The sequence below is a fragment of the Littorina saxatilis genome, linkage group LG7 (genome assembly GCF_037325665.1).
Source record: "Littorina saxatilis isolate snail1 linkage group LG7, US_GU_Lsax_2.0, whole genome shotgun sequence".
NCBI classification, from domain to species: domain Eukaryota; kingdom Metazoa; phylum Mollusca; class Gastropoda; order Littorinimorpha; family Littorinidae; genus Littorina; species Littorina saxatilis.
In genome coordinates this window covers 34,132,750-34,146,663 of record NC_090251.1, presented here as the reverse complement: position 1 = coordinate 34,146,663, position 13,914 = coordinate 34,132,750, and the positions used below count along the sequence as shown (strand labels likewise).

Genomic DNA, 13,914 nt, shown 5'->3' with positions numbered 1-13,914 from the left:
CAAAGCCAACAGTTATCTCTGGAATTTGTCTTCTGTGATCGGAAGATCTGCGACAGTTTTAAATTGACAGTTTGATCAATTACCCTTGCATGCTTTTGAGTCAAGGTTTGGAACGTTGGCAATTTATCAGTCTGTTATTTATGTACATGTGCTAGAGAAAGAGAAAATCAGGCTTAACTTAATTCACACAGACGCACACACAAACACACATGGGCTACTGATTTATTCACATTTGCATAGAAAAGTATTAATTGCATAGCTGACATGGCACATTGGCAAGTAACACATGGAATGATTGTGTATGGAAGACTTGAGCCATTTTGACAATAAGACAACACTGAGATCGAGAAACAAATGTGATCTTTTCAAAACAATCTAAAAACAAACAAGGTGAAAGCAAAGTTAAAAACAACCAGCACAATAAAAGGAAACTATATAAAAACATTGTATAAAAAAACAAGTCGCGTAAGGCGAAATAACATTTAGTCAAGCTGTCGAACTCACAGAATGAAACTGAACGCACTGCTTTTTTCACCAAGACCACATACTCGTAGTTTCGTCAGTCCACCGCTCGTGGCAAAGGCAGTGAAATCGACAAGCCATGCAGAATAGTGCGGTAGTGGTCGCGCTGAGCAGGATAACACGCTTTTCTGTATGTCTATTCTTTTTAGCTTACTGAGTTTGTTTTTAATCCAAACATATCATATCTATATGTTTTTGGAATCAGGGACCGACAAGGAATAAGATGAAATTGTTTTTAAATCGATTTCGGAAAATTAATTTTAATAATAATTTTCATATTTTTAATTTTCAGAGCTTGTTTGTAACATATGTATATGTTTTTGGAATCAGAAAATGACGAAGAATAAGATGAAATTGTTTTTGGATCGTTTAATAAAAAAATAATTTTAATTACAAGTTTCCGATTTTTAATGACCAAACTCATTCATTAGTTTTTAAGCCACCAAGCTGAAATGCAATACCAAAGTCCGGCCTGCGTCGAAGATTGCTTTGCCAAAATTTCAATCAATTTGATTGAAAAATGAGGGTGTGACAGTGCTGCCTCAACTTTTACAAAAAGCCGGATATGACGTCATCAAAGGTATTTATCGAAAAAATGAAAAAAAACGTCTGGGGATATCATTCCCAGGAACTCTCATGTCAAATTTCATAAAGATCGGTCCAGTAGTTTAGTCTGAATCGCTCTACACACACACACACGCACAGACAGACAGACACACACACACACACACACACACATACACCACGACCCTCGTCTCGATTCCCCCTCTATGTTAAAACATTTAGTCAAAACTTGACTAAATGTAACAAGTCGCGTAAGGCGAAAATACAATATTTAGTCAAGTAGCTGTCGAACTCACAGAATGAAACGCAATGCCATTTTACTCGTAGCATCGTCAGGCCACCGCTCATGGCAAAGGCAGTGAAATTGACAAGAAGAGCGGGGTAGTAGTTGCGCTAAGAAGGATAGCACGCTTTTCTGTACCTCTCTTTGTTTTAACTTTCTGAGCGTGTTTTTAATCCAAACATATCATATCTATATGTTTTTGGAATCAGGAACCGACAAGGAATAAGATGAAAGTGTTTTTAAATTGATTTGGACAATTTAATTTTGATAATAATTTTTATATATTTAATTTTCAGAGCTTGTTTTTAATCCGAATATAACATATTTATATGTTTTTGGAATCAGCAAATGATGGCAGAGTCTGCCACATGTGACTGTGGAGAGGGAGATCAGACTCCAGAACATGTTCTCCAAGCATGTCCCCTCCTCGACCAACTGCGGATCCAGACATGGCCTGACCCAACAGATCTGAGGACCAAAATGTGGGGAGCACTGGAGGACCTGGAAAGAACGTCCATGTTCATGGCATCCTCCAGATTCCGAGTCTGACACAACCGTCGTACGAAGAAGAAGAAGAAGAAGATGGAGAATAAGATAAACGTAAATTTGGATCGTTTTATAATTTTCTTTTTTTTTTTTACAATTTTCCGATTTTTAATGACCAAAGTCATTAATTAATTTTTAAGCCACCAAGCTGAAATGCAATACGGAACCTCGGGCTTCGTCGAAGATTACTTGACCAAAATTTGAACCAATTTGGTTGAAAAATGAGGGCGTGACAGTGCCGCCTCAACTTTCACGAAAAGCCGGATATGACGTCATCAAAGACATTTATCAAAAAAATGAAAAAAACGTTCGGGGATTTCATACCCAGGAACTCTCATGTCAAATTTCATAAAGATCGGTCCAGTAGTTTAGTCTGAATCGCTCTACACACACACACACGCACAGACAGACACACACACACACACATACACTACGACCCTCGTCTCGATTGCCCCTCTATGTTAAAACATTTAGTCAAAACTTGACTAAATGTAAAAAGGAAAAAAAAAGTATAGAAATAATATAAACACAACAGAAACATAAAAACAATTAAACTATTTAAGTAAATAAACAAACAAATAAACACAATATAGAACAGGGCCTAGCATTGTAAGCCGTTCGGCGTACTTTACGCCGAAATAACACCTCCAGTACGGGGGTAGGGGTGGGTCATTTTAGGTAAAAAAAGATCTCAAAAAAATCTTCAAATTCGGGGGGCTTTGCCCCCAAAACCCCCACCAGGGCCTTTGCCCCTGGACCCCACTGGGGGCCTCCTGCGGCCCCCAGACCCCCGCCTTTGTAAGCTGAACTCACTTTTTTCAATGCTAGGCCCTGATAGAAACAAACAATTCAAAAGCATAGAAAGCAATATGGAGACAATTATTACACTGAACATCTATTCTTTCCAAAATAACTAAGGTGGACCTAAGACACTGCTCGATTTGCTTTTCAATAATAAAAACAAACTAATATTGATTTACACAAACTTATCACAACACTTGGAAATCATCAAAACAGTCTTCCATATGACATTGTTTATTAAGTACATGTGACTGAATATACAGTTCTCCTCTAAACTATTTCAAAACCAAAAACTGTACCTTTTTGAAAAATGAAATGCAAGAAAATGTGCATTCCAAATCAAAAACGGAAAATCTATTCAACTTAGCTGAACCTAAGACTCAATTCTAAGGAAGCGCTTGTAATTGTAGACTGATTAAAGTCAGTGTCTCTTCCAGTTACTGTAAGTAAGGCTGGAAATAATGCTGAATTCTTGTAAGTTATTTGGGGTGAAGAAAAACATGTCATCTGAGGCAGATTATGTTCATGTAAATTATTTCCCTGTTTCTAAACATTCATGTAAATTCTCCAACGACTTCTACATATTTCTCAGAAATGACAATGCGCAGGGAACTGTTTTTTCTTTTCAATGTCCATGCACGCATTTCCTCAAAAATTAGTTTCTTACATTGGGTTTTAATAATTGCCATATCACATTGCAACAAATAGTAAATCACAAACACTTATAATAACTGAACAAAATGAAAACTAACAAAATGGGGAGGACATTTGAGAACATAAAGTTGTTAAAATACTGAATAATAAATTGGGTCTTTGTTTAACAAGACAGTGATCGACAAGAAGAAGAAGAAGAAGTATAACAAGACAAAAGAGAATGTTATGCTGGAGATATTCAAAATGATTGAACTGCAAGTATATTTTCAAAGCCCTGCTATTTTTAAGAGCAAGAATAACCTTCATTTGCAAGACAAATTTTTGATTTGGGAATCTCTACCCTTTGAAACACAACAAACAATATCATTCAAGCATTCATCAATAGTAAAAAAACATTGGACGATAATACCCATTACGGTAAAACAAAAGCTGATTTTACAGCTGAGTACAATATCATTACCCTGCAATGTAATCTCAAATTAAGGTCACAACAATTTTTTAATCATTCATTTCGAAATACGATTCCTACAAAATTAATCAAAATTATTGTTCTGTCTATCACAGAAAACATTCTTTATCACTTGCTTTCCATTATAACTTCAATTTTAAAAAAAAGCAACAAAACAACATATCGCTATGTGTTGAGGTGTGAAGTGTAAGGACTATGGTGAAGTGTTTGTGGCAGGAATAGCCTGAGAGATGTGACCCTGACAATGAATTGCCCGCAGTCGGTCGGCCGCTGGACGGAATGTAGATTGTAAGGCCAGAGTGGATTCATAGAACTGTACAGCTTTTGTCCACTCCTCCTGTCAAACACACACACACACACACATGAATGTAGCTTTTTTCCTGTAAATTGGAATCCCCCTTTCAAGACAACCCAATCTGAGACTAGGAACACACACACACACACACATGAATGTAGCTTTTTTCCTGTAAATTGGAATCCCCCTTTCAAGACAACCCAATTTGAGACTAGGAACACACACACACACACATGAATGTAGCTTTTTTCCTGTAAATTGAAATCCCCCTTTCAAGACAACCCAATGTGAGACTAGGAACACACACACACACACACATGAATGTAGCTTTTTTCCTGTAAATTGAAATCCCCCTTTCAAGACAACCCAATGTGAGACTAGGAACACACACACACACACATGAATGTAGCTTTTTCCCTGTAAATTGGAATCCCCCTTTCAAGACAACCCAATGTGAGACTAGGAACACACACACACACACATGAATGTAGCTTTTTCCCTGTAAATTGGAATCCCCCTTTCAAGACAACCCAATGTGAGACTAGAACACACACACACACACATGAATGTAGCTTTTTCCCTGTAAATTGGAATCCCCCTTTCAAGACCACCCAATTTGAGACTAGGAACACACACACACACACACATGAATGTAGCTTTTTTCCTGTAAATTGGAATCCCCCTTTCAAGACCACCCAATGTGAGACTAGGAAAAAACACACACACACATGAATGTAGCTTTTTCCCTGTAAATTGGAATCCCCCTTTCAAGACCACCCAATGTGAGACTAGGAACACACACACACACACATGAATGTAGCTTTTTCCCTGTAAATTGGAATCCCCCTTTCAAGAGGGGGCCCGGTAGCTCAGTTGGTAGAGCACTGGACTTATGATCGGAAGGTCGCAGGTTCGAATTCGGGCCGGGACGGACACGGGTCAACTTTATGTGCAGACCCAGAGACGGAAGCCATGTCCCACCCCCGTGTCATCACAATGGCACGTAAAAGACCTTGGTCATTCTGCCATAAGTGCAGGTGGCTGAATACACCTAAACACGCAGACACCTGGGTAGCGCGACTCCGTTGCTGCTAGCTTTCCACTGGGAGGAAGCGACCCGAATTTCCCAGCGATGGGACAATAAAGTAATGAAAAAAAAAGAAAAAAAAAATGAGAAAAAAAAAAAGACCACCCAATTTGAGACTAGGAACAAACACACACACACATGAATGTAGCTTTTTCCCTGTAAATTGGAATCCCCCTTTCAAGACCACCGTGAGACTAGGAACACACACAGACATCTTTTTTACACATACTTGTACTACAAATCCCTAAAATCTACTAAAAAGCACACATTATTCATAAAGTGTTGTTCACATGGCAGACTTTCCCCCAACTTTATTTGGATTAAAAACGCTACCGTCACTGAGGCCAAGTCAGCAAAAAGTCTTCCATGTGAACTGTCCCAACAATTTAGTTCCCATTTAGTTCTTATTTAGCAGCCACGTGAAAACTCAGTTGAGTGCTGCTTAACTCCTGAGCGATTTACAAAAGACTTGCGGAAGACTTTTATTATCAGGCCTCCTGATTGGTTTAGGTCTAAGTGGAAACCAACAAAGGCAACCGGACAAGCCGGAATGTGCATGTCAGCTGAGAATTGCTGCTTAAAACTAGAGTGGGCATTAGCGCTGCTAACATGGGAAGCGATTTTCAACTGACTGGGTTCTGACAAATATCACTTGAAAGTTGGGGGAGTTGGTTGTACGTTTGCCATGTGAACAGCACTTGACACACTACAGTGCAACCTCCCTTTTAAAAACCCAATTAAAGACTCCCTCCCTTTTAAGGCATGTGTTTCCTCAAACTTTTTGTTCTGAACTCATGTAAATGTACCCCTGTTTTAAGACTCCCCTGTTTTAAGACTCCCCTGTTTTAAGACTCCCCTGTTTTAAGACTCCCCTGTTTTAAGACTCCCCTATTTTAAGACTCCCCTTTTTTAAGACCTGATTTCCCCTGAAATCGGCGTATGCTGCCTGAATGGCAGGGTAAAAGCGGTCATACACGTAAAAATCCACTTGTGCAAAAACAGGAGTTTGTTTGTTTGTTTATTTGTTGCTTAACGTCCAGCCGACTACGCAGAGCCATATCAGGACGAGGAAGGGGGGGATGAAGGGGGCCACTTGTCAAGCGATTCCTGTTTACAAATGCACTAACCCATTACTTGTGTCCCAGCAGGCTTTAGTAAAACTAAATTAATACCTACTGGAAGATTACCAGTTTCCAGTGTGTTAAAATAGGCTTAACCTATCTACTGCTGGACTTACATCAGAACACTAACAGATTAAACTATACATGAATCGCGAGACAAGCGGCAAGAGAAGAGATTTTTGGAAAAAATACAGGTGAATGAGCAAGAAGGCAGAAAAAAGAAAAGAATTCATGAAGAAAAAGAGAGCATGACAGGAAAGAGGAACCAAAAATCTACCTAACAGCAAACTAGAAAGCTCCTGTGGTTCGAAAAACAGGAGGGGCTTTTAATTTCATAACCGCAGTGTCCCACTGCGGGAAAAAACAGGAGTGAACGTGTGAGTTTCAGCCCATGAAAACCATAATGGCTTGAGATTTACTGGCCGATGTGAATGCGTGATATATTGTGTAAAAAATTCCATCTCACACGGCAGAAATTAATATGTAAAGCGCTTAGAGAACGTCAAGCGCTATATAAATCTCCCATATAAATAAATAAATATAAAGAAGAAGAGAAGAAGACCTGATTTTCTTCCATGTTTGGAGGCCTTTAAAGATGGGCACACCTGGGAACCCCTGTTTTGCACTTAGAGTATTCTCAAACAAACTTGGTGTATTTTCAGAAAAGTGAGCGTACTCCACACAGCGTTTCAACATCCATGATTAAAACATGCTTCACACGCGTCCGTCACACCGTTAATTAAGTGTATCGATATACATTTAAAACAAACGCTTTTTTCAATGTTTACTGACAAAAACTGTAATCATGTGTCAAAATACTGGATCGGCTTCGGGATGGATATGGGCTTGTGAAGAAAAGTAGTCTAGGAATCTTTTATTCTTGTCGTATTTTTTTCCCACTGACCGTACTGATCGTATTCTCGACAATCATGCGTACAAAATACGGCGAAATGGTATGGGTTCCCTGGTCTGGGTGGGATCCACCGTGCCCCTGACACAAACTGACCTTGTGAGCATAGAGGTTGGCCGGAGTGAAGTGGGACACAAACTGACCTTGTGAGCATAGAGGTTGGCAGGAGTGAAGTGGGACACAAACTGACCTTGTGAGCATAGAGGTTGGCCAGAGTGAAGTAGGACACAAACTGACCTTGTGAGCATAGAGGTTGGCCAGGGTGAAGTGGGACACAAACTGACCTTGTGAGCATAGAGGTTGGCCAGAGTGAAGTGGGACACAAACTGACCTTGTGAGCACAGAGGTTGGCCAGAGTGAAGTGGGACACAAACTGACCTTGTGAGCACAGAGGTTGGCCAGAGTGAAGTGGGACACAAACTGACCTTGTGAGCACAGAGGTTGGCAGGAGTGAAGTGGGACACAAACTGACCTTGTGAGCATAGAGGTTGGCCAGAGTGAAGTAGGACACAAACTGACCTTGTGAGCATAGAGGTTGGCCAGAGTGAAGTGGGACACAAACTGACCTTGTGAGCACAGAGGTTGGCCAGAGTGAAGTGGGACACAAACTGACCTTGTGAGCATAGAGGTTGGCCAGAGTGAAGTGGGACACAAACTGACCTTGTGAGCATAGAGGTTGGCAGGAGTGAAGTGGGACACAAACTGACCTTGTGAGCATAGAGGTTGGCCAGAGTGAAGTAGGACACAAACTGACCTTGTGAGCATAGAGGTTGGCCAGGGTGAAGTGGGACACAAACTGACCTTGTGAGCATAGAGGTTGGCCAGAGTGAAGTGGGACACAAACTGACCTTGTGAGCACAGAGGTTGACCAGAGTGAAGTGGGACACAAACTGACCTTGTGAGCACAGAGGTTGGCCAGAGTGAAGTGGGACACAAACTGACCTTGTGAGCATAGAGGTTGGCCAGAGTGAAGTGGGACACAAACTGACCTTGTGAGCACAGAGGTTGGCCAGAGTGAAGTGGGACACAAACTGACCTTGTGAGCACAGAGGTTGGCCAGAGTGAAGTGGGACACAAACTGACCTTGTGAGCACAGAGGTTGGCCAGAGTGAAGTGGGACACAAACTGACCTTGTGAGCATAGAGGTTGGCAGGAGTGAAGTGGGACACAAACTGACCTTGTGAGCATAGAGGTTGGCCAGAGTGAAGTAGGACACAAACTGACCTTGTGAGCATAGAGGTTGGCCAGGGTGAAGTGGGACACAAACTGACCTTGTGAGCATAGAGGTTGGCAGGAGTGAAGTGGGACACAAACTGACCTTGTGAGCATAGAGGTTGGCCAGAGTGAAGTAGGACACAAACTGACCTTGTGAGCACAGAGGTTGGCCAGAGTGAAGTGGGACACAAACTGACCTTGTGAGCACAGAGGTTGGCCAGAGTGAAGTAGGACACAAACTGACCTTGTGAGCATAGAGGTTGGCCAGAGTGAAGTGGGACACAAACTGACCTTGTGAGCATAGAGGTTGGCCAGAGTGAAGTGGGACACAGGCAGCTTGTTGGTGACGTCCAGTGCAGCAGCAGTGACCACAATGGCATCATTCAGGTGACCGGCCTGGTGAAGGACATTGGCCAGGCTGATCAGCGACGTGTCCTTGACCTCTCTAGGAGCGTGGGTCAAGGCCAGACGCAGGCAGTCCACAGCGCGAGTGGCGTCCCCTTCCACACGCCAGTACAGGGCGGCCATGTTGGCCAGTACCCATGATGTGGGCTCCTGTAACAACATCAAGCTTGCACAATGAATCACTAAACACCCAGGAAAGAAAAATCCCCTTCCACATAAGCTACAATAATAACATATATATCGAACACAAGACTGCAGGTGAGAAAACCTAAAACATTACAATGAAAATGTACTCACTAGATACAAACACCAGAGACATACTACTCACTAGATACAAACACCAGAGACATACTACTCACTAGATACAAACACCAGAGACATACTTTGTCTCTGCAAACATGTAGATGGAAAAATAAGGATGAGTTTTGACTAATGTCAGCAAAGCAAAAGTTTAAAAAAAAGTATATTTATGTTTTTGCTAAAGAATACAAAACCAGTCCTTATTTTTCCATGTACGTGTTTATATCTGGTGAGTACATTTTCAGCGTTATGTTGCTACAATGACATAGCTTTACAACAATAACAATTAATCCGAGACACAGAAAGCATGCAACTTAAAAGTTTTGATAATCTCAACAAATATCTTTAAGTATACTTACGGGCACACTATAAATTACATTACCAGGGATTCAATATTTGCAACAAAATCTGTGATAGTTAGTGCAAAATAAAAAGTCCATTTTCCTTTACAAAATCTTTATTTATGGAATCCTAGTTTTAGTTTAATGTGCTAAATGGTACAGGAGAAAAACAAAAACAACTAATGATCAAAACCAAAAAGAAGGGAGAAAGCATAATCTTTCACTAATGAAAATGGTCTTTCACAATAAGAATAGGTATCTCTCATATTTCTTGAGATTTTTTCCTCATGGAAATTAAATAGGCTGCTTACCTGGGAAAAGCACTGCCCCAGTGCAGTGCCACCCATTTACTGTATTTAACTTAAAAAACAACAACGCACATACATAAACCATATTTAAATTTGAGGGCAAAGAAAGATAACCAAAGCCAAGATCAGAATGGCACCAACCTCCAGCAGTGCCCGTGCTATTCTGGCGCCCACCACATTGTTGGGTTCAACATCTCCCCCCAGTTTCTGCAGCACCTGTTTCACAACACAGTTACACATTCCATCACATTTGATTGCTGTGGTTTGCTCTCCAGCTCAATCTGTGCAGTAGTGCCCTCAAGTACAGTGGAACCCCCCTTTTAAGACCTCCAAAAATCTGAGAAAATTGGATCTAAAACAGGAGGAAGTCTAATAATATGGGAGACAATTTAAAGTGGTTATGATCAGTAAATCTGAGAAAACAGGTTCTTAAAAAGGAGGGAGTCTTTAACACTCATGAACACGTAACTATGCTTAGGTACCCGCATAGACACACACTCACGGATATACACACACACTTCTATGCACAGATGAACACATTCATGCTCCCCGCACACACACACATGCTTACATACACAGACACACACACATGTACACATGCTTGCACACACAGACACAAACAACTATGCACAGATGCACACATGTATGCTCCTGGCCTGCACACACACACGCAAACACACACACACTCACCTCTTTGAGACCTATTTCTGGTGTGTACTCAAGTTCATGTCGATGGGACACACCATGTATGTGATCGTAGGACGCGACGCTCGACACACTATCCACCACACAGTGGGGCTCCACTAAGTCGTGTTTTATCACCTCGTCAAAGTCCATATGCACTGCCAGACTGACACATGGAAAACACACTAAATTGGCATTGTTTGCAGAATTATTTATTTGTGTTTGTATTTTGTGAGGTGCTCAGACCTATTGTACGACTTGCACTACATAAATATCCTCATTATTATCATTATTATTATTATTATCAAACATCCAAATGCCAACTCATGCAAACTATTACTTTTTTTTCCTCTCTCACACAGTATCAAACAAGTCGCGTAAGGTGAAATTACTACATTTAGTCAAGCTGTGGAACTCACAGAATGAAACTGAACGCACTGCATTTTTTTCACAATGACCGTAGTCCGCCGCTAGTGCAAAAGGCAGTGAAAGTGATGAGCCTGTTTAGCGCGGTAGCGGTTGCGCTGTGCTGCATAGCACGCTTTACTGTACCTCTCTTCGTTTTAACTTTCTAAGCTTGTTTTTAATCCAAACATATCATATCTATATGTTTTTGGAATCAGGAACTGACAAGGAATAAGATGAAATTGTTTTTAAAACGATTTCGGAAATTTGATTTTAATCATAATTTTTATATTTTTAATTTTTAGAGCTTGTTTGTAATCCGAATATAACATATTTATATGTTTTTGGAATCAGAACATGATGAAGAATAAAATAAAAGTAATTTTGGATCGTTTTATACAAAAATAATTTTAATTACAATTTTCCGATTTTTAATGATCAAAGTCATTAATTCATTTTTAAGCCTCCATGCTGAAATGTAAAACCGAAATCCGGCCTTCGTCAAAGATTGCTTGGCCAAAATTTCAATCAATTTGATTGAAAAATGAAGGTATGACGTCATAAAAGACATTTATCGAAAAAATGAAAAAAATGTCTGGGGATATCATACCCAGGAACTCTCATTTCATAAAGATCGGTCCAGTAGTTTACTCTGAATCGCTCTACACACACACATGCACAGACACACACGCACAGACACACACAGACACACACACACACACACATACACCACGACCCTCGTCTCGATTCCCCCTCTATGTTAAAACATTTAGTCAAAACTTGACTAAACGTAAAAACAAGAAAGGTAGGTTGTTGGAACGTTTGTTATTAAAAAGCATGTTTTTGGATTCTCTCACACAGTAATTTTTCTCAGCGCTGTTAAACATACTCACAGACGTACACACACACGCATGCATGCACACACACACACACACACACACACACACACACACACACACACAAACGGAGGTTTCCTGTTCCCTGACTGACCCTATTTTTACCCGCCGATCCTTCAACAACTTTTCTTCTACAACATCCACGGGACACAGCGCACACGAGTTCCAGCCAATCAAAAGCCACTGGCCCTCGGTAAATATTGCCATCAAAGTACATACAGTATTTACATTCCCTCCCAACAATGCACTCACTCGATGTCTTTGGCAGTAACAGACAGCCACGTGGGGGTGAAAGTGCTGAAGTCAAAGTTCATGTAGTCGAAGCCTTCTGACCCACACTCTCCCTGGCTCCACTCTAAATGATAGCCTGGGACGATGTACATTGACGTGTCTGTCAAAAAAATTGTAAAAACTAAAATAACAAATGTTAATTTTTTTTTAAAAGGACAAAATGTAAGGCTTCTTTTTAAGCCTACTGTCTATATGACTAAGTGCCAAAAGGTGCTCACAGAACAGAAGACGACTTTGTTTTACAATAAAAATGTTTCTAAAAACGTGTGTCTGCTGAAAATTGGTGTGTGTGTGGATGAATGTGCGAAGAGATAGTGGACATAATTTCGTGTGTCTGACTTGAACGGTTTTGAAGTTATCTTTGTTTAAAGTCAAAAATAACGCCAAAACCGGCCATCTGAAAAAGGACATCGTGATACCTCGTGTTTTGAATATGCCACAGAAAAATAACAAGAAGCACAAATGAATTGCATTTAGTTTGATTGAATGCCTGAAACATCGCTTTACAGACGAGACCAAACGTCAAATCTAAATCTCGAGAGAATTTTTTTTTTTCGATAACCGAATTTTAAGGTGTCGCACGCAAGATGATTCGTCATCACGGCATACATTTTTCAATCGCAGATATTTACTAAATTTCTTTTTCAAAAACTCTGGAATTGATGTCGACACGTCAAGCGATAACGGTGTATCAAACTGCTGTCTTTCAAGTAATCAAGCAAAGACTGCAGAACTTTTGAACAGCATTTTTGAAAACGATTTGAAAATTTCGTCATATCTTGCGTGCGACAAAATGTTCGGTAATTAACGGTTATTTTCTTTTAAAAACAAAATTTACATGTACAAAGATCTACTTCATTTACGGAACCACGTGACACATTCTGTGTTCAAAATTTGTGAAGAAATCACGAACCACGATTGCGCTATCAAGTGTTGAAATTATGTCGTCAACATCTTTTCAGATCTTGCGTGCGACACCTTCTTGCGTTCAACATAAAATGTCACTACCTTATCGAGTTTAATGGGTAAAACTAACTATTTGTTGTCTTAGTTTAATCTTCTTAATTAAAAGCGTAATAAAACCGAACTTCTAAGATGAATTTTAATTGAGATTAGCGAAAGAGCGGGCACGCAAGTCGACCTTAAAGTAAAAGAATGATAACACGAGCGTTTGTCGTGTTGTCTTGCGTGCAACACATTGTCCAAAAAGGAAAATGTATATTTTTCTCAGACGTTTTTTAAGTTGAAACCTTGAAACTTCACACACATTTGGGGTTTAATCGCCCCCATGCATGGTAAAAGTCTTGTTGACCCTTGTCAGATTTCAAGGTCACGGCTGGGTCACATGTGGTTCAGAAAACGGATGAAACATATTTTTTCAGAGATTTTTGAAGCTAGAACCTTCAAACTTCAAACAACGCTTTTGCTTAATGATTGTTCAACATGGAGAATTCAAGGTTGATCCTTGAGAAATGTGAAGGTCACAGCAGGGTCTCGTGTGGGTAAAAAAAAAAAACATAACCTTTTTCTCAGAGTTTTTCAAAGCAAGAACCTTGAAAGTTCACATCTTTGGGCTTAATAGCCTCCATACACGGTTAAAGTCTTGTTGACCTTTGTCGAATCTCAAGGTCACATGGGCAAATCAAAAACACGAAAATGCATCATTATCTCAGTTGTTTTTAAAGGGAGAGCCTTCAAACATCACACAACTCTCAACTCCGACTTAAAGAAGTTAAGGTAGATCCTTGTCACATGTCAAGGTCACAGAAAGGTCTCGTACGGGTAAAGCAAACAAAACAAACAGATAATATTCATTT

The 13,914-nt window shown here is 40.2% G+C and overlaps 1 protein-coding gene across 9 annotated transcripts in view; it reads right to left on the bottom strand.

Annotated features, from left to right (window-relative positions):
• Positions 1 to 208: 208 nt before the first annotated feature.
• The window catches only part of LOC138971249 (tetratricopeptide repeat protein 17-like), an 80,751-nt gene continuing 67,045 nt past the window's right edge, over positions 209 to 13,914 (bottom strand). For all 9 annotated transcript variants that reach the window (XM_070343941.1, XM_070343940.1, XM_070343942.1 and 6 more), the window contains 5 exons: positions 12,059 to 12,197; positions 10,512 to 10,671; positions 9,963 to 10,037; positions 8,759 to 9,022; positions 209 to 4,176 (listed from right to left, as the gene is read on the bottom strand). In XM_070343941.1, the coding sequence (XP_070200042.1) occupies positions 4,033 to 4,176; positions 8,759 to 9,022; positions 9,963 to 10,037; positions 10,512 to 10,671; positions 12,059 to 12,197 (782 nt within the window). In that variant the 3' untranslated portion in view covers positions 209 to 4,032. The remainder of the gene's footprint in view (positions 4,177 to 8,758; positions 9,023 to 9,962; positions 10,038 to 10,511; positions 10,672 to 12,058; positions 12,198 to 13,914) is intronic.